The sequence below is a fragment of the Gekko japonicus genome, unplaced genomic scaffold (assembly GCF_001447785.1).
Source record: "Gekko japonicus isolate JY-2015 unplaced genomic scaffold, Gekko_japonicus_V1.1 scaffold3484, whole genome shotgun sequence".
Classification (NCBI taxonomy): domain Eukaryota; kingdom Metazoa; phylum Chordata; class Lepidosauria; order Squamata; family Gekkonidae; genus Gekko; species Gekko japonicus.
Window position 1 is genome coordinate 124,644 of NW_015169886.1, and position 20,847 is coordinate 145,490.

The window sequence follows — 20,847 nt, forward strand, 5'->3', positions numbered from 1 at the left end:
TTTTAAGTTGAGGCTTTGTATTTAAGTGTCTCAGTGTGACTTCTGTGCCTGCCCACAAACCCATTGATCTTGCAATCGCTTCTCAAACAGAGGCTACTTAACTGTGCGGGCACAAAAAGCAGGCCATGCAGTCTAGCCAACATTTTATTTGTTTATGAGATTTTTACCCCGCCCTCCCAGCAAGGCCGGCTCAGGGCGGCTCACTTAAGGGTTGCACCTGACCGAGCAGGTGCCAAGAGGGGCAGGAATTGTACCGCAAGCAATTCCATGCTTTACATAAACTGAGCCAGTTAGTGCTCAGGCCCCGAAAGGAGCTGCTATCTGGTACTGTGTGCCTTGCCCCAAGCGCCTCCAGAGTTTTAAGAAGTGGCTCAAGGCCAAACTGTATAGGACCACTTTGAGAGTCTCAGAGGAGTCGAATTCTCTCGGTTTGAGATATCTGGCGGGGAGATATGTATGAGTTGGTCGAGAAGCTCCTTTGGTCTTACTGGTTTAGTACTCAGCTTGCTCCAAGCCCTACTTTCGGGGGATGAAATTGAGACCAAAATATATATATATATATATTTTAAATAAAATAATGATCCAGCCCCAGGGGATTACTGGCCCATCTACTAGTAAATTAGTTCTTGGGGCAAAAGGAGCGGTGACCTGGCTCGATAGACCAGGCCTCTCTCCAAGGTGGTGCCCACCAAGTGTTTTCAGGAAGGGAGTGGGGCCTGGTGGGACTTCTGCCCAAAGGATTCCTAACTGACCATTGGAAATCTGCTGATCTGTACAGATTCAAGAACACACGGCTTCAGCAGCAGCTGCCCCCACAGAACCAAGGACCTTTACTGCATCACTTGGGATAAGCTGTGTTTCATACAAGAAGACGTTTTTAAACATACGTTCATTCAGGCAACATTTCTGCCTGAAATGTCAAAGTTACTATCAGAGTTATGCAAGACGTCAATCCTTAATGCCTTGTGGCCAGCTCTGCCTCTGGAGAGCAGCCATTTTGCGGCTGTGACCACCAGCCTCTGTCAGAATTCCCGAAGGCCTCGCTTTAGGAGGCAGATGGAGACGGTTTTCTTTAGGACTGCATCTGGTTAAAGCAGTTCTAAATTGTGATTTTTAAATTTTTACATAGTGTTTTTATGTGAGCTTGAGCTCCGCAAGGAAGAAAGGCGGCTGATAAATGTTTATTTGTTCTGTGGCTTCAGACCAACACAGCGACCCCACCGGAATCTGTTTACTTATACATGTGCATGCGTGTTATGTGCCGTTTCAAGTTGCTTACGACTTACAGCAACCCTAAGTCTTAATACTTCCAAAAGTTCCTGTCATTAGCAGCTTTGCTCAAGCCAGTTTGGTGTCGTGGTGAAGTGCGCGGACTCTAATCTGGGAGAACCGGGTTTGATCCCCCACTCCTCCACTTGCACCTGGCTGGATGACCTTGGGCAAGCCATTGTTCTGTCAGAGCTGTCCTTGAAAAAGAGCCGTTTCTGTCAAGAGCTCTCTCAGCCCTGCCTACCTCACAGGCAGTGTTCCCTCTAAGCTGAGTTAATGTGAGCTAGCTCACAGTTTTTTAGCCTCCAGCTCACATATTTTTATCCTAGCTCAGGAAGAATGGCTCCAGAGCAAGCTAATTTATGCAATAGCCAAATCGCTTGCTCACAACTTTAATGCCAGTAGCTCACAAAGTGGAATATTTGCTCACAAGACTCCACAGCTTAGAGGGAACATTGCTCACAGGGTGTCTGTTGTGGGGAGGGGAAGGGAAAGGAGTTTGTGAGCCGCTCTGAGACACCTTTTGGTAGTGAAGGGCCATGGGGTATAAATCCTTTGGGGGGTTCTTCTTTGCAAACCGAAGGCCATGGCTTCACTGACTGAGACAATTGACCTCCTGTTGGGTCTTCCTCTTTTCCTGCTTGCCTTCAACTGTCCCTTATCCCTCTTGGATGCACACCTTAACGTGGTGAGGGGGGGTTGAGCGTGTCAGCGAAGCTAAGGGCAATACCGCCGGGAGTTCAGAATCAGTTAAGAGGCTACATTCCAAGGAGAGTCACTCAAGGCAGGACAGTCAACGCTGAGACACCAGACCAAGATGCATCCACCCCCTTCAGGAACTACCAGTCAGATCGACAGAAGAGAATGGACAGTTCAGAAGCAGACTGTACAGATTGTTGTTAACAGTCACGGAGTTAATCTAGGGTGCTTGGGTGTTAGACGCAATTCCAAGAGGTAACACTGGAGACTACTTAGGTCTGAAAGGAAACCGAACGGCCGTTCATTCCATCGCCTTCCTGCCGGGGGGTGGGGAGAGAGAACCACGGAGAGTAACACTGAAAAGCTCTACGGGAGCCAAGAAAAGCTTATCAAAAGAAGAGGAGGAGGAGGAGACTGGATTTATACCCCGCCCTTCACTACCCGAAGGAGTCTCAGAGCGGCTTACAAACTCCTTTCCCTTCCCCTCCCCACAACAGACACCCTGCGAGGTAGGCGGGGCTGAGAGAACTCTGACAGAAACTGCCCTTGAGAGAACAGCTCTGAGAGAACTACGGCTTGCCCAAGGCCATCCAGCAGGTGCAAGTGGAGGAGTGGGGAATCAAACCCCATTCTCCCAGATTAGAGTCCGCGCACTTCACCACGACACCAGACTGGTTCCCCAAAGCACTTCTGGTGTAAAACCTTAAGGGGAAATGGTAAAAAAGAACCCATCTCTACGAAGAGCCAAATGTGTTAAGCGAGCCAAGCTTTGAAGACAACCCCTCGGCTTTCAACGATGATGCCGTTCAGCAGCAGATACCCTACTGACCCGCTCTTTCAGCTGGATCACTTCCTTGTCTTTCTGCAGCTTCCACTGCCTAAATTTCTCTGCATCTTCTTTCATTTGACGTATGAGCTGAACACGCTGGTTTTTCATCGCCTAGAAGATCGACACAAAAGAGGGGGGGAGGGTTAGGTAATTATGCCTGAACGCCCGTGGGGTTGGCGCTCCTCCTGCCCACTTCTCATGCACAGGGAGCCAATCATTGTGCGAGCTGTTCTGAAGCATCCAAGCTGAGCAACTATGCTGTCTTCATGAATGTTTAGGCAGATCCTTCAGAGCCACCGCCCTGGCCAACTGTCTGCCGCTGACTCAAATCTTAAAAGGCATGTAATAAAAAAACAATTTTAAAGATTTTTTTTAAGTTGAGGCTTTGTATTTAAGTGTCTCAGTGTGCCTTCTGTGCCTGCCCACAAACCCATTGATCTTGCAATTGCTTTTCAAACAGGGGCTACTTAACTGTGCAGGCACAAAAACCAGGCCATGCAGTCTAGCCAACATTTTATTTATTTATGAGATTTTTACCCCGCCCTCCCAGCAAGGCCGGCTCAGGGCGGCTCACTTAAGGGTTGCACCTGACCGAGCAGGTGCCAAGAGGGGCAGGAATTGTACCGCAAGCAATTCCATGCTTTACATAAACTGAGCCAGTTAGTGCTCAGGCCCCGAAAGGAGCTGCTATCTGGTACTGTGTGCCTTGCCCTAAGCGCCTCCAGAGTTTTAAGAAGTGGCTCAAGGCCAAACTGTATAGGACCACTTTGAGAGTCTCAGAGGAGTCGAATTCTCTCAGTTTGAGATATCTGGCGGGGAGATATGTATGAGTTGGTCGAGAAGCTCCTTTGGTCTTACTGGTTTAGTACTCAGCTTGCTCCTACTTTCAGGGGATGAAATTGAGACACAAAAAAACCAAAAAAGGCTTTGGGGAAAAACCGGGGGGGGGGGGGGGCCAGGTTTTCCCCCGAATTTTTCGGGGCTTTCTCTAGTTTTAACTGAGCCTCTGGCACTATTTACCCGGATCTCCTGGTTCAGTTTGGAGACTGTCTGCTCGCTCGTCTCTTTCATCTTCAGGAGCTTCGACTGCTCCTTCAGTTTCTTCTTCAGGTCCGTCATCTCCCCTTCCAGCTCCTGAAGGCGTTTCCTACGGCGCTCGCTGAGTCTGAAAAGACCGGAGGTTCTGTAGTCACAGACTTAAGACTGCTTTCCCGCCAGCAGGCTCTTCCTTTGCAGGCGACACCCTTCCCATCCCCCGAGAGAGGCCGGGGCTCTTACTTAGCTTGGCTGACGTCCTTTTTCGTCGCCTGGAGCGTCACCACCAGCTCTTCTTTCTCCTTCTGCAGCTTCGCAACTTCCACCTCCAAGTCTTTGATATTAGTCTGGATTAATTAAAACGCACACATACATGCATCAGGTTTTTAAACAAGTGGGTAGAAGTTGACACGGCAAGCAAATAACAGCCTTGTCTGGTCATTACTAGATCCAGGGCTCTTTTTGTAGAAAAAGCCCAGCAGGAACTCATTAGCATAATAGGCCGTACCCAACAGCAGAAACTCATTAGCATATTAGGCCACACCCCCATGTTACCAGAAGTGTGGTCATCCAGCCACACCCACCTTTTGCTTCTTATTCTGTTTACCTTGTTTATTGTCAAAACCCAGGGCTTTTTTTGTAGCAGGAACTCCTTTGCATGTTAGGCCACACACCCCTAATATAGCCAATTCTAATGAGTTTCTGCTGATGGGTGTGGCCTGTTATGCTAATGAGCTCCTGCTGGGCGTGGCCAACTCAGGAGCCAGCCGGAACTCCATTCCTGTGCGTTCCTGCCCCAAAATAGCCCTGACTAGATCTAAGAGTAGAGTTGGTGGCTTGTGCCAATCACAAAAGGAGTGAAATTAGGCCAACCACAGACAAGGTCTGGATTTCTCTTACCCCAGGGACTCCCCAGGTATGCACAAACACATGATCTTGTTACATTTACTTAGGTGTGGTGGTGGTGGGGAAACTATAACAATTCCCTGATGAGGATTAAATGGGCCCCAGAAGGCCTTGGAAGGCTGACAGAGAAAATTTCCAAACTTTTTAAAAAGAGTAAGTGGAAATTTGGGGGGGAAATGTAATATATGCAATACTTACTTTCCTGTCAAGTCTAAACTTGTTACCAGTTTAATAATATAAAATGAATCAGTTCTAAGGTAGCATATGTCATCATCAGTATATCTAATTTGCAACATGCCATCAACTGTGGATACCTAAATTCAGAGACTGGAGCCATGAACAGACAAGACAGATTTTTCTACAAACCTGAAAAAAGCTCCAGGTTTGCAGAAATCTTTAAAAGAAAAACACACTTCGGGTGTGTGTAAAAACCCTTGAAGTAACAGATCCAGCACATATACCTCCAATGACAAAAAAATGCCCTCTTCAGTGGCCATTGTGGGGGTTGCTAGGCAACCGCAACAATATTGCCAGTCTTCAAGCCTTAGTTTCTCAGTAAAATGCATCTAATTTTTGTCATCACAGATTTCCCCTTTAACACAAAAGATGATCTTCAGTAGCCAGATTTTAAAGGACAAACATTCTGTTTTGTCAGGGTTTAATAAAGAGAAGCACAGTAAAAAACTATTAATAAACAGTAAGTACTGCACTTACAGTTAAGGTCAGCTTTTTACGAATACATGCTGTGCAAATAAATAATACTACATAAGAACGTAAGAGAAGCCAATGTTAGATCAGGCCAATAGCCCATCCAGTCCAACATTCTGTCACACAGTGGCCAAAAACACCAGGGGCCATCAGGAGCTCCACCGGTGGGGCCAGGACATTAGAAGCCCTCCCAATGTTGCCCCCCCCCAAGCACTTGCCACAGCCTAAGAGTTCCTATCTATGCCTTGTGGCTAATAGCCACCGACGGACCTCTGCTCCATATGCTTATCTAATTCGCTCTTGAAGCCGTCCTTGATAAGGACTAAGCACGCCCACTGAGGAGTGTTGAAGGCAGTTCAACAGATATGAAAGAAAACTAAGTGAAAGTGGGGTGGGGGGGTCGCGAAACCGGTCTGCTTGAGCGCCTAACAAACTGCGGTGTCCAGGAGAGGGAACCTTGGAGAGGGGTCAGTTTCCCCGAAAGGATTCCCTTCTGCCGTTCCCTGCAGTCCCTCCAATTTCCTACCTTCCAACGGTCCTTGTTTCCACTAAATGAAGGAAACCGATTCCCCATTGTAGGCAACACGCCCAACTGAGTAGTCCACCACGCATATCTACACGCGGTGCCTCGATCGACACTCTTTACCTGGTATTGGCACTGAATGGGCTCCAGCTGGCTGTCGTTCTGAGTCATCTTCCTCGCCAGGGCTTCCTTCAGAGCCAGGGCTTTGTTGAGCTCCAGCAGCTCCTTGGACATCTGGGCCTGGTGGAGAGCGTGCCGGGTGGTGTATTCCTCTGACGCGCTCTGGTCGCCCAGGCTGGCTTCCGCAAGCTGGAAGAGAAGAGGGTCCAAAGTGTGAACAGAAAAGAGGCCAACGGTGGCACGGAGGTGGCTAGCCAGTCTGGAGCTTACTTACAGCCCCGGAGTCCTGTTCGGACGTGTCCATTTCGGCATCGCCGGGAGGACTTTCGCTCTGCAGAGGAAACGCACACGTCAGGCCGGTGCCACGCCGAGGCCCCCGGGCAGCCCACCCATATCTCTGTTTAATTCAAAAGCTTGCATCCTCCCAATCAGATTTGCTCAGAACTCGATGCTGCTGCTTCAACTCCTCTGGACCTCCCCCCTGCCAGCCACTTTGAGAGGCGTCAGTAGCAGATTCCAGCATGACCGAGTCCTTATTACACAAGACTCCCCGGCGGGTTGACAGCCAGGAGGACGCACCAGGTTGGAACACGGCGGCAGAAACGCCGCCTTCCCCAGTCTCCGGCTCTCACCTGCAACCGGGCAATCGCTTGCTGCAGGCTGCAGACCAGCTCCACGTGCTGCTTTAGCTCGTCGTCCTCCAGAACCTCGCGCAGCTTCTGCAGATCCAGTTTCAACCTGAAAGCCAGATGCGAGAATGCCCTGGACTTCTACCGGAGAGGTTCCCCTGTGAGACCTTCCCCTGCCCCCCTGAGCCGCACGACATCTTGGTGCTTGGGGGGGGGGGAGCAACAGTGGGAGGGCTTCTAGTGTCCCGGCCCCACTGGTGGACCTCCTGGTGGCAGCTGGTATTTCTGGCCACTGTGTGACACAGAGTGTTGGGCTGGACGGGCCTTTGGCCTGAGCCAACATTGGCGTCTCTTATGTTCTTATGACATCTAGTCCGTATTTCACTGTGGAGTCCTGATAATTCTTAGTTTCAGCGTGGTCTGTTGAGAAGTTTAATGTCTTGCTAAAAGGCACCAGCATGCTTTTACTTATTTAGCTAAACACACTGAAAACACTCTGGTAAAAGAATGATTTCTTTTAAAAATCTGTAGAATAATAAATAGGGATGCAATAAAATGGAATTCTACAAGATGGACACACTCTCGCAGGTATAGAAGAAAGTAAGAACAGCCCTGCTGGTTCAGAGCAGGGGTCCATCTAGTCTAGGATCCTGTCTCCCACAGCGGCCAGCCAGTTCCTCTGGAGGCCCAGCAACAGAGAACAGAGGCCAAGGCCTTTCCTTGATGTTAAGAACAAAAGAAGCGCCCTGCTGGATCAGACCAGGGAGGGTCCCTCTAGTCAAGGATCCCGTCCCCCACAGCGGCCCACCAGTTCCTCCTCTGCAGGCCCAGCAACGGGGCAGAGAGGCCGAGGCCTTCCTCGATGCTGCCTCCTGGCACTGGGATTCAGAGGTTGACTGAGGAGGTTCCCTTTTGTCACCAGGACTAGTAGCCACTGACAGATCTGTCTAGTCCTGTTTTAAAGCTGTCTATGCCCGTAGCCATCACTACATCCTCTGGCAAGCAATTCCACATTCTAATCACTCGTTGTGTAAAGAAGTCCTGCCTTTTGTCTGTACTGGTCACACTTTGGGTCTGAAAGAGTTCAGAGCCGTGTGGGGCCTTGCCTCCCCGTTCCCGGACCTAGCCAGCTTTGTGTCGGTTGCTCCAGAACCAAAGCAATTATAGGGATATGAAGCTCCTGAGCCCACGGAATGGCGGGAGGGGGGACTTACGCCTCGTGCTGCTGGAGCTCCTCCAGCTTAGCATTGATCTTCTCGTTCTGCTGCTCCGTCTAGAAAGAGAAAGTAGGTAGTGTTCCCTCTAAGCTGAGTTCGTGTGAACTAGCTCACAGATTTTTAGCCTCTGGCTCACACATTTTTGCCTTAGCTCAGGAAGGAGGGCTTCGGAGCAAACTGATTTCTGCAGGAGCCAAATGGCTCGCCCCCAACTTTCATGCCAGTAGCTCACAAAGTAGAATTTCTGCTCACAGGACTCCACACCTGAGAGGGAGCATCGGTTATGAACTGACGTCTTGCTTATGAACCAAGGCCTTAAGTCGCACGTTAGTTGGATGAAGTGCCAACCTCAGGACCGTGTTGCTTAGGAGGTGATGCTGGATTGGGACCCGAGAGACTGTGCGCCAGCCCTTCAGTGAACAGTGCCAAAGATGTGTGAAGGATTTAAGCTCTCTGTGGGAAGCTCTTCCTAGACCAGGATAAAGAGGCCAACAGTAAAGGAGCAGCGAAGGTGAGAGCCAGTGTGGGTTAGTGGTCAGAGTGTAGGACTAGGATCTGAGAGACCCGGGTTCAAATTCCCACTGCCACGGAAGCCTGCCGGGTGACCTAGGGCGAGTCACACTCTCTCGGCCTCACCTACCTCACAAGGTTATTGTGAGGATAAAATGGAAGAGAGGGGAAGGATGTAAGCTGTTTGGGGTCCCTGCTGGAGAGAAGGTGGCGTCCACATGCAGTAAATGAATAAAAATAAATAAACACCAACCTAGCAATACAGAAAAGCCAGCTAAATCGTTTAACATTACTCTCCTTCTACAAGTGCAGACCCTGGCCGCTAAAGATCTTGAAAGAAGAAGAGGAGAAGAGATTGGATTTATACCCCGCCCTTCACTACCCAAAGGTGTCTCAGAGCGGCTTCCAAATTCCTTTTCCTTCCCCCTCCCCACAACAGACACCCTGTGAGGGAGGTGCGGCTGAGAGAGCTCTTGACAGAAACTGCTCTTTTTTCAAGAACAGCTCTTATCAGAACTATGGCTTGCCCAAGGTCATCCAGCCAGGTGCAAGTGGAGGAGTGGGGAATCAAACCCGGTTCTCCCAGATTAGAGTCCGCGCACTTCACCACGACACCAAACGCCAGCTCTAACTTAACCACGACACCAAAGGGCCTCACCATAATGATCCTCTCGAGCATCTGGGCGATCTGGCCGGCGGCCTCACTCAAGCCCCGGCTCAACTTCTCATTCTCCTCCGCCAGGGCCTGGTTCCTCTCCATCAGGGACTGCAAGTTTTCCGACGGCTCCCCGCTGAAGTCAGACAAAAATGTTTGTTAGGGGAAATCAGAAGAGGCTGGAGCCCTGGAGTTATGGAGATGCACGTTGACCCGCAGAGGGTCCGGATCCAAAGGTTCCACTCTAATAATACTTTGGGATCAGGAAGCAATTTTTTTCTCCAGGCCAGTTTGGCCAGGGATCCTGGAGGATTTTTTTTTTTTTTTGCCATCTTCTGGGTGTGGAATAGGGGTCACTGGGGTTGTTTGGGGTGGGGGGAGTTATTTGTGAATTTCCTGCATTGAGCAGGGGGTTCGACTAGATGACCCTGGAGGTCCCTTCCAACTCTATGGTTCTATGAAGAACAGCAGAGCCTTCCTGAGGTGCTAGAAGCTACTGGATCTAACTCAGTGCCTTTAGAAGAAAAGAAGTCTCTCACCCAAAGGTATGCTGGAGACAGTAACTTTACAGCAGTGTTCCCTCTAAGCTGAGTTAGTGTGAGCTAGCTCATAGTTCTTTAGCTTCCAGCTCACACCTTTTTGCCTTAGCTCAGAAAGGGATGGCTCCAGACCAGAGCAAGCTAATTTATGCAGTCGCCAAGTCACTCGCTCACAGCTTTAATGCCGGCAGCTCACAAAGTAGAATTTCTGCTCACGAGACTCCACAGCTCAGAGGGAACACTGCTACACAGTGGTAGAAAAATAGATTTATTTATTTATTTGATTTGTATCCAGCCCTCCCAGAGGCTCAGGGCGGCTCACATGCGGCAAAGCCGAGATATAAAATACAATAAAACATATAATAAAATACAACATTTAAAACCACAGCAAACTCCATCCTATAACACGGTGCTGTGCCTATATTAGTCATCCAAGATGGGAACAACCACCCAAATTTGGCGGCCAGCTATCACAGTAGCGCGGTCTCCTGCTACGCTGTCTATAACTTCTGCCAGGCCATGCTTGCCCCCCTTTAGTAGGGCAGCTGATGAAACACTACCGCGTTGGTGGGATAGTGGCGGCGGCGGCTCGTACTCGAAAGCCTGGCGGAAGAGTTCCGTCTTACAGGCCCTGCGGAACTGCACAAGGTCTCAAGATCTTGAGAAGTAAGGACCATAGAACCATAGAGTGGGAAGGGACCTCCGGGGCCATCTAGTCTAACCCCCTGCTCAATGCAGAAAATTCACAAATACTTTCCCCAAACACACACCACTCCCCCCAGTGACTGCTGCTCAATGCCCAGAAGACGACAAAAAAAAAAAAAAAAAAAACCCCTCCAGGATCCCCGGCAAAACCGGCCCGGAAAACCATGGCTTCACATTTCCCTGGGCATGTAAGAAAGGGCCACGAGAACTAAGCGCTTAGGCAACCCTCCGTGCCCTCCCTCTCACGCTCTGCCTAAGCTCACAGAAGCAGCATTGCCAGTCGCTCGAGTGCTAGTCGTTCTCATAACTGCACCATGCTCTTCTCCCAGCAATGCGTGTACAGTCAGACTAGCTCCATGCAGACTCTTGCCTAGTTAAGTGGGGCAAGGACCAAGCATCCTCCACACAGTGAGTCAGGTGCTGCATAGAGAACCAGGGTGATTCAAGCTGTGCTGAGGACGGGATCTGATGCAGGTCAGCAACAAGGCCACGCCCACACAGATCAAGATGGGTGGCCGTTAGGAGCACACCTTAAGGACTAACAAAATTTGTGGCAGGATAGCAGCTTTTGGGAGTCACGGCTCACTTCTTCAGAGACCTCACCCTCCCGATAATAAAGAAGTGAGCCGTGACCAATGTTCCCTCTAAGCTGTGGAGTCTTGTGAGCAAAAATTCTACTTTGTGAGCTACTGGCATTAAAGCTGTGAGTGTGCGATTTGGCTGCTGCATCAATCAGTTTGCTCTGGAAACATCTTCCCTGAGCAAAGACAAAAATGTGTGAGCTGGAAGCTGAAAAACTGTGAGCTAGCTCACACTAACTCAGCTTGTTAGCCTTTAAGGTGCTGCTGGACTCCTACTCTAAGCCTGCATAGGAAGAGACAAACAGAGGAAAGGCTGTGGTGACTCCAGAAGGGCCGCTCGGGAGTCTGGAGCAAGACGGTAGACAAGGAGAACCAGGAAGGAAGACAACTGTGGCGAGTCCCACAAGGAGGAAATGGAGGGCCACAAGTAAGGGGAGGACAACGAACTAAGGCAGGAAATGGTTTGCGTCGGTACCCAAAGGTGGCTGCCACTTGGATGTGTGTTGAATATTCTGGACTTTAAGGGAGATGTTCACAGAGACAAACAGAGGAAAGGCTGTGGGGACTCCAGAAGGGCAGCTCGAGAGTCTGAAGCAAGACCGTAGACAAGGAGAACCTGAAAGGAAGACAACTGTGGCGAGTCCCCCAAAGAAGAGATGGAGGGCCACAAGGAAGAGGAGGACAATGAACTAAGGAAGGAAATGGTTAGCGTCGGTACCCAAAGGTACCCACTTAGATGTGTTGAATATTCTGGACTTTAAGGGAGACGTCCACATCCCTAGCCAAAATTCAAAGTTAAGCCACATTCGGCTGCTTAACCCTTGGCCCACAGAAATGTTGTCTTAAAGGACACAAAAGAGAACAGAAATTTTTAAAACAACCCTTTTCCAATGGACACGTGGAGCGGCCTAATCCTGAATCAGACCCTTATTCTATCAAGGTCGGTTCTGTCTGCTCAGACTGACAGCAGCTCTCAGGGGTGGAGGTCTTTCGCATCACCTGCTACCTGGTCCGTTTACATGGAGGTGCTGGGGGTTGAACCTGGGACCTTCTGCCTGCCAAGCAGAGGCCCTACCACTGAGCACAGCCCCCTCCCGTTATACTGGAGATGCCGGGGATTGAACCTGGGACCTTCTGCCTGGCAAGCAGAGGATTTATCACTGAGCCACAGCCCCGTCCCATTATACTGGAGATGCCGGGAATCGAACCTGAGACCTTCTGCCTGCCAAGCAGAGGCTCTACCACTGAGCCACGACCCCCACCCACACCCACAATGCTAAAAAGCAATTGTCTCAACAAACCAAAGCAAATCCTATCTGGCCCGTAAACGCCAATGACTGGGAGATCTTACCCAATAGACACTGGAAGTGTCCCACCGTGAGCCTGGAACAGTAAGACCTGAAGCTGTTGAACCTGCAAAGGAGCGGGTGGTTACCATTCGCATCCTATCTTGACGTTGACACATCTGAGAGTTTGTGGGGAGGGGTTCATTAAACCATGGGCACCCGGAGGGAGTCGCCGAAGCAGCTCCTGCAGCCGCACACCTCCCAAGGGCCCCCCCCTCTCTTCTCTCCTCCGCTCCACGGACACACGGCGCTTTGTACCTGCAGCCTTAACTGGTTGATCTCTGCTGCCTGGGGGTCCACGTTCACTACGGGCTTATTCTTTATTTTCCTCGCCCGGTCGGCGTAGCGAAGGGTGTTCAGGGTCTCTTCCAGGTTGGAATCCGCTGGGCTGACGCAGGCGATCATCAGAGTGTGGCTGTTGCCTCCCAGGGAATCTGGAGGAGACAGAAACAGAAGCAACGGGACGGGCTCACGAAGGGGAAAGAAAGCCTTCCGGTTTGTTGCAGCTGGGAAAGGGGAGATGGCTTCAGAGGCCCCAGGTGTCGCCCAGCCCCACGACGCCCACTCCACTCCTACCTTGCAAGAGGCGCGTGAGCTTCGAGTCCCTATAAGGGACATGGTTGCCTCGCTTGGTTTCGTCCCCAAGAGCACTGATGACGTTTCCCAGGCAGAGGAGGCCTTTGTTAATGTTGATCCCTGCAAACGGAGGCAAAACCGTCACCTCTCAAACAAGACCTCTCGGCTGCCCACCATCAAGGCAGGGGTGGGGGGGAGAAGCATCAAGAAAAAGCACTTTGAAAGACGCACGTGAGAGCTCCCTAGAGCAGGGGCGTCAAACTCGTTATGAGGGCCGGATCGGACATAAATGAGGCCTTGTTGGGCTGGGCCACGTCATAAAATGTCATGCCAGGTAGCGGAGAGATAAACTTTATAAAGGACACAAACACAAAGGTGGGTTTGTTTGTTTTTTTACTTAAAATAAAAGCACGCTTAAAACATTAGCTCTGCAAGCTGCAAACCTGCATTTGATTTATTGGCATTCCCCACAGAAATCTCGTCCTCAGAGTTCTGAGTCTAGGACCCAGGGGAAAACATGAAATGGCTGAGCGATTAAGAGAGTCTGGCGAAGCAAGCTACGATGCAGCAGCAGAACTGGAAGTAGGAGAGGGCCAGTTCAACTGTGGGCCTGATCCAGCCCCCTGGGCTGCATGTTTGACACCCCTGCCCTAGAGTGTTTACCATAAGAGCTAACGGCAGGACCAGGCATAGCAAGGGCCTTGGATTTGAAATTAGACACTGTTTCCTCAACTTCCTTCAAAAGCAAGGAAGATGAATTGGTTTTTATACCCCACTTTTCCCTCCCCTAAGGAGTTTCATACTGGCTTAATATTGCATTCCCGTCCCCTCCCCACAACAGGCACCTTGTGGGGTAGGGTGGGGCTAAGAAAAGAAGAGTTGGATTTATACCCCTCCCTTCACTCGGAGTCTCAAAGCAGCTTACAATCACCTTCCATTTCTTTCCCCACAACAGACACCCTGTGAGGTAGGTGGGGCTGAGAGAGCCCTGAGAGAACTGCTCTTGAGAGAACTGTGACTGACCCAAGGTCACCCAGCTGGCTGCACGTGGAGGAGTGGGGAATCAAACCCGGTTCTCTAGATTAGGGTCCGCCGCTCTTAACCACTACACTACATCGGCTCTTTGGATTATTCCTTTTTTCCCCCCCCAATCCCCAGAGGGATATTTTTTATTATTTTTTTATAAGACTACAAAACTACAAAGAAAATATGAGGGAGGGGGATAACATCTAAGGATAAAGGATAGATAACCACGCTATACTAAAAACCCAAGAGGAGGAGATCATATCCGCGTTAGTCTAAATGTTATTAATAAAAGTGTTGGTACAACAATATACTTGTAGAGTTCCTGTTTGTCTCGGCTTCAGTGTTAGCATGTTAGTTGTTGTGAGAGAACTTTCTGAGCATCTTCTTGTTAGTTGCTTCAAAAGGCACTTTTCAGAGTCCTTCTGTACATCAGCTCTTTGGATTATTCCTCTCTGAAGAAGCGAGGGTATCGAACACACAAGAGATCACTGTCCTCATCAAAGGAGCCATCACGTCAGGGGTCGTTTCGTAGAAAAAGAGCCAGGGGAACTCATTAGCATAACTCATTAGCATATGCCACCCCCCCTGACATCAGGGGCCCGGCGGTGGACCTGCAAGGCCGGCGGAAGTGCGAGGAAGCCCCACCAAGGCCCTCCCTGGCCCCAGGCAGGCAGGGGTGGGGAGAGGCGGGGAGGAAGCAACTTACTCTCCCTCTTTTCCTGCCTCCTCCTGGCCGAATGAGGGCTGGAGGCGGGGCGGCCGGAAGAGATCCCCCCTGAATCTACCTCTGCATCACGTGAACACATGAAGCTGCCCTATAATGAATCACTCTTGGGTCCATCAACGTCAGTATTGCCTACTCAGACTGGCAGCGCCACTTCAGTGTCTCAGGCAGAGGACTTTCCTATCACCTCCTGTAGTGGCTGGGGAACTGAGCCTGGCACCTTCCGCATGCCAAGCAGAGGCTCTGCCACTGAGCCACAGCCCCTCTAGGAGACAAGCCCGTGTGGCCATCCGACATCCCATCTGCTTACCTTCCCTCAGCCGATCTCCTTCTGCTTTGGTCTTCTTTTGTCGCTCTGAGCCAGCCAGATCCACAAGGTGCAGCTTGGAATGGAGGCTGGCATTCCTAACACAGACGGGAGAAGAAGAGGTTCACACCCAAGGCAGCGAGCAGAGTTCTTGGAAGCAGACCAGGATGCAGCCGGGCTCCAAAGCCCACCCTAATCTGCTGGATGACTTTTTAACACATCAAGAGAGAGCTCGCGTCAACCAGTTAGCAGTTTTGCAAAGTCCTGTCCTTCTTGCCTTTCTGACTTTAAAGGTTACGCGGGACGTCCTCGCACAATTCCTCCAGTGTTCCACCCATCTCAGGCTACTTCAGCCAAGAGCTGCCAGGTTAAAACATTGTCTTTCAGTAGGTCACGCCCTCACTTACGTGTCCTTCTTGCTTCTCTGTTCAACAGAAATGGTGAAGATTGCGTGGGATCGAGATGACTGTGTGTTCATCGCTGTGGCAGCCACCGTCCGGGAATTGTTCCCCTGCTCCAAGCAGATGATCATCTCTGGAGCGCAAGTCACCACGTGTTCTGTCAGTCCCACAATCTGCATAAAGAAGAGATGGAAGAGGAGAAAACGGGCTGCTTTCCATCATCGACGTTCACGCTTCTGTTATGGTCGATCCTGGAAATACTGCACTAGGCTTAAATACGATGCTTAAATGGTGCACTATTAAATACGGCAGTGAGCCATGCTCTCTCTAAGCCGTGGCGTCTTGTGAGCAAAAATTCTACTTTGGGAGCTACCGGTGCGAACGTTATGAGCGAGTGATTTGGCTGCTGCATCAATTAGTTTGCCTCTGGAGCAATGTTCCCTCTAAGCTGTGGAGTCTCATGAGCAAAAATCCTACTTTGCGAGCTCCTGGCCTTAAAGTTGTGAGCGAGCTATTTGGCTGCTGCATGAATTAGTTTGCTCTGGAGCCTTCCTTCCTGAGCAAAGACTAAAATGTGTGAGCCGGAGGCTAAAAAACTGCGAGCTAGCTCACACCCACTCAGCTTAGAGGGAACACTGGCGACAGCCGTCAGCTGTGACTCTCAAAAGGTCAACCCCCTGAAAATCTTGTTGGTATCCAAGTGCCAGAGGGACTCGAATCTAGCTTTTTTACTGAAGCCCAACACAGCTACCCCTCTGAATCCATCTCCAGAGTTCGGTTCCTCTGCCTGTTCAGAAAGCAGACTCTACTGAATTACAGTTAAGAGTCGATTCCACTAGCGCCTTAGAGACCAACGAGATTTTCGGAGTAAGCTTTCAAGAGTCAAAGTATCGGACAAAGGGAGTTTTGACTCTCAGAACTTGTACCCTGAAAAATCTTGTGGGTCTCTAAGGGGCTACTGGACTTAGATATGGCTCTTCTACTGCAGAACTGCTGCGGTGGCTCAAGTGGTTGAGACGCTGAACTGCAGGCTGTGGAAGGTCGGTAGTTCAGCAGTTCGAGACCCGAGTGTGCCGCATGACGGAGTGAGCTCCCGTCTCTAGTTCCAGCTCCTGCCAACCTAGCAGTTCGAAAGCAAGAAATTGCAAGTAGATAAATAGGTACCACTTCGGTGGGAAGGTAACAGCGTTCCGTGCGCCTTGGTGTTTAGTCATGCCGGCCGCATGACCACGGAAACGTCTTCGGACAGCGCTGGCTCTTCGGCTTTGAAACGGAGATGAGCACCGCAACCCTAGAGTCGGACTCGACTGGCTTTCGAGCAAGGGGACCTTTACCTTTACCTTACTGCAGAACGACACAGCTGTCCTCGGAAGCCAGCACAGACAAGGATCTGTCTGTCATGACATCGGAACAGAAGCCTGTGAAGAAGCGGCTGTTTTGAGACAGAAGCGGAAGGCTGCCTATGCCAAATTAGCTATTCAGCACACTGATAATTTAGGGACGAGAGACACGGAGAGATCTTTCTCTTAAGAAAGGAGGAACGGCGACACAAATTTAGAGAAACCTCAGCTGCCCTCAGCAATTTCCCTGTTCTCACTCCTGAAGGCCGCTATTCTGAGTCAAAAGAGAAGATCTGAATCATTTTTGTCAGGGGGAGGGGAGGTCTGTTTTATCAGATTCCCATTGCTGCAAGCCAAGTTGAAGACACCGAGATTAAAAACAACTACACCGAGCCAGGTAAGAACACATAAATGAAGTCGACTTATACCGAATCAGACCTTTGGTCCATCAAAGTCAGTATTGTCTACTATGACCAGGGGTCATTTCCTGCGGGAGTGCACAGGAGCGGAGCTCCGGCAGTAAGGAGCCCAGGGGGCAGGCACATGCAACAAGTCCCGCCCCCTGCTCCCAGCAGCCCTCAGTCAGAGCAAGAAGTAGCCAGGTAAGTTGCAGAGCTCCCCCCCCCCGCCTACCTTCAGGTACAAGCTCTCCCTCCCCTGTGAGGGCAGATCTGCACGTCCCCTCCCCCCCAATAGCTAGGAATCCAAAACAGTCCAGTGGAGCCTGAGCGGTGGGTGTTGCCTTCTGACACATTTCCGGTAATGTCAGGGGGTGTGGCATACGCAAATAAGTTACGCTAATGAGTTACGCTAATGAGTTCCTGCACCTCTTTTTCTACGAAATGACCCCTGACTATGACCCTCAGTGGGTTTCCAGGGTCTCAGTCTGTGAAAAAGGTTTCACATCATCTACTGCTAGGTCTTTCTTTAACTGGAGATGCTGAGAATTGAACCTGGGACCTTCTGCATGCCAAGCAGAGGCTCTACCCCTGAGCCACAGCCCCTTCCCACAGTGAATGGCACTCAGGAGCTTCACTTCTATGACCTGTTGCCAATTTCTCGCTAAACGCTGAGCCCTGGCGCAGAAGCCCACCTTTATGCCTCCCTTGGGGTCTTCACGGATGCTGATTTGAGAAGAACGTTCTCTAGATGGGGCCAAGAGGTCCAAGATGTCTTCATTGTAGATCTGAATAATTTTTTAAAAGAGAAGTTCAGGTCTTGAAATCCAAAAGGGAACCCGGGAGCGACGCGGAAAGGACATCGCAAGACTAAGTTCAGAGCAGGACAAAACCTATTTGATCACCACAGACCTGGACGCTCCTGCCCTGGATCCTCTGGAAATCAAAGCTTTGGGAAGGGAGAGAACACTCTGCAGAGGATGCCGAACACCACCTCAGTCAGCAGGGAGGAGGGGAAACTGGAAAAGTTCAATGGGTCTGGATGCTTGCGGTGAGTGACCCAAGCAGAAAACGTGCAAGCCCTTTTCCAGTAGAGCATCACGCTGGGGCGGGGGAGAACTAAACCATTTAAAGAGGCAACTCAGAGGTACCCAATCCCGGCCACAACCAAGACCCTCGCACTAGGGCTCAAGTCTCGCATTTCAAGGAGCCGGATAAGCAATGACTTGGTCCAGTATAGCAACAGACCTTAAAACGACACGGATGCTGAAAGCCAAACAAATTGGCTCCTACCTCTAAATAGGAGACTTTCAGGGAGAACTTCCACTCCGTCCTCTCTTCCATTTCTTGAAAGAGCAGGTTGATCACCCGGGGGATGACGCCAACCGTGGGATCGTTCCCTTGGTCAGCCGTGTAGGCCCCTCCCATAGAATAGGTCTTCCCGGACCCCGTCTGCCCGTAAGCCAGAACTGTAGAGTTGTACCCTGTGGAGTTAAGGCCAGGAGAAACCAAAAAGGGTCATTTGCACGAGGGAAAATGGAAGGCCTTTCTTTCCGTGAGCAAGGACACGGCAAAAGTCAAGGGTGGTGTTTTAGAAAAATACGTGCAATCCAAAGAATTCAGTACCTCAAAAATTGGTCCATATACTAAGGTCATGTGTATGTTAATTAAAAGACAACACCTTTTTGGGGGGGGGGAATCTTTTTCATCTTGAACTATAGCAACGCACCAGAATTAGGAGTGCCTCAAATAAATATAACTCACACTGGCGAAGGCTGTCCCCCCCCATCCCCAACAATTCATTACTGAAGAGTCGGCTGATTGGCCTCCAGATTAACATTTGAAGACCCTGGCATTCTCACTCAGACGTGGCCTTTTATTCAGGTAACAAGTTCATATGTAGAAAAACATGACTTTCAGGTGCACGGCTCAAGACATACACTTTTAACACAGGGAAGTCTTTTGCGGTAACCCAGCCTTGACGATCGGCCACACTCCCAAAAGCGGGATCCTTCCTCAGACCAAAGAAAAAGGTATAGAGCCAGGGTGTCAAACACGCGGCACATGAAGACACCCCCCCCCCCCCCGCAGTGTCTCTCTCGACCGTTTAAAAACGCCTTTCACCAGGGGCGCAATGCAAGTATTGAACACTTCCTCTTGTTCGGTAAACGGATCAAAAACATAGTCGTAGGTAAAAGGTTTGTCGTTACCCAAAATGACCTGTAGGGAGGAAGGGGAGAGTGACGGTCATGTTGTTTTCTTTTCAAAACTCACCTCTGTGGAATTGACAGGGCTTGCCTCAGCTGCTGCCTGAAGGACACCCCCCCCCAGGAGCAGGTTTGGTCCAATCCGTGTCCTCCTCCATCCCCCACCCACCCACTTCAGTCTGCTCACTCCCTCAGCTCTTTACGGCTCTTCAGTTCTGGGAGAAGCGCCAGCCCTCTGGTAGCAGAAATAGCTCCCCCCCTGCCCTCCCCTACCGCCCTTCCTGGCGATGTTCGGGTCTCGTGGAAGCTCCATTACCCCCGTCTGCCACTGTGCAAGCACCTGACTGGGTTTCCGCTCTCCCCCTAACTGCCACCGGTAAGCTTGGTCCCACTCGTCAGCAAGGCAGTGCTGACTCCAAGTGCCTGTTTAGGACACAACACCGGTCCTGTCGATGGCAGCATAGGTCTCCTATAACACCGAGGCTATTCCGAGTCAGTTAACGTATGTCAAAGCACTCCAGATGCCCGTTCGTCTTCACCTGAGGCTCTCCGGGGACAAACGACAGGCACATCTGGCAGCCCTCTTCCGTTTCCTTGGGAACAAGAGGGCGGCACCTGACAGCCACCCTCACGGGGATCGCCTTGGCCTCTTCTTTTGACATTTTGTACCGTTACCCTCCTTCAAGAAATCAGAGGACAAAAATATTATCTCACAGGAAGCACGCCACCAGTTTATCCACAGTGGCAGGGAACTGCTGCTGAAGCCAACATAACTCTACCTAAGGGACCGCCTTTCACCGCGTGTCCCCCCAAGGGCACTACGGTCGGGGAGTCAAAATCTCCTGGTAATCCCAGACCCCAGGAATATCACATTTGCTGTTACCAGGGCCAGGGCGTTTTCAGTGGTAGCTCCTAACTGGTGGGACAAGCTCCCGGAGGAAATCCGGGCCCTGCGGGACCTTGCGCAATTCCGCAAGGCCTGCAAGACGGAACTCTTCCGCCAGGCTTTTGAGTAGGAGCCACCGCCGCTACTATTCCACCATCGTTACCCCTCATCATCGCATCTCGACCATCAATTGTGCAGATATTAAATGGGGCGCGAGACGTTCCTGGATGAAGATGGGATGATTGTGTTGCTAGGAGGCATGCTGTTGGCCTGGAACTAATAACTTTTACCAGACTTGCAGCTATTGATCTTGTGACATCTAGAGCACCGACACTTTAGTGTTTTGTACTGTGTTGTTTTATTCTGTTTTAACTTTGGCACGTGTGCCTCTTTGTTAGCCGCCCTGAGCCTTCGGGGAGGGCGGGATAGAAATCCAAATAAATAAATAAATAAGTAACCTTCAAGATGTAAGCCCCTTTCTCTTAACAATATAAGTGGAAGAAGATTTCAGGCCTGGGAAGGACTAGCGACTCTGTGGAGACACGACACATGAAGCGACCTGATACTGAATCAGACCCTCAGTCTATCAAAGTCAGCATTGCCGACTCACAGACTGGTGGCAGCTCTCCAGGGTCTCAGGCAGAGGTCTTTCACATCATCCACCGCCTGTTCCTTTTAACTGGAGAGGCCAGGAATCGAACCTGGGACCTT

The 20,847-nt window shown here is 50.5% G+C and overlaps 1 protein-coding gene across 1 annotated transcript in view; it reads right to left on the minus strand.

The window, feature by feature from the left end:
- LOC107115708 (chromosome-associated kinesin KIF4-like) overlaps positions 1-19,912 on the minus strand; it is a 43,109-nt gene extending 23,197 nt beyond the window's left edge. Inside the window, 17 exon segments of the mRNA XM_015417466.1 lie at positions 2,798-2,908; positions 3,818-3,962; positions 4,076-4,179; positions 6,093-6,278; positions 6,364-6,420; positions 6,722-6,827; positions 7,933-7,991; positions 9,104-9,236; positions 12,277-12,338; positions 12,530-12,705; positions 12,848-12,967; positions 14,908-15,002; positions 15,312-15,478; positions 17,739-17,831; positions 18,337-18,529; positions 19,151-19,263; positions 19,790-19,912. Of these exon segments, the coding sequence (XP_015272952.1) occupies positions 2,798-2,908; positions 3,818-3,962; positions 4,076-4,179; positions 6,093-6,278; positions 6,364-6,420; positions 6,722-6,827; positions 7,933-7,991; positions 9,104-9,236; positions 12,277-12,338; positions 12,530-12,705; positions 12,848-12,967; positions 14,908-15,002; positions 15,312-15,478; positions 17,739-17,831; positions 18,337-18,529; positions 19,151-19,263; positions 19,790-19,912 (2,043 nt within the window).
- Between the last annotated feature and the right edge of the window lie 935 nt (positions 19,913-20,847).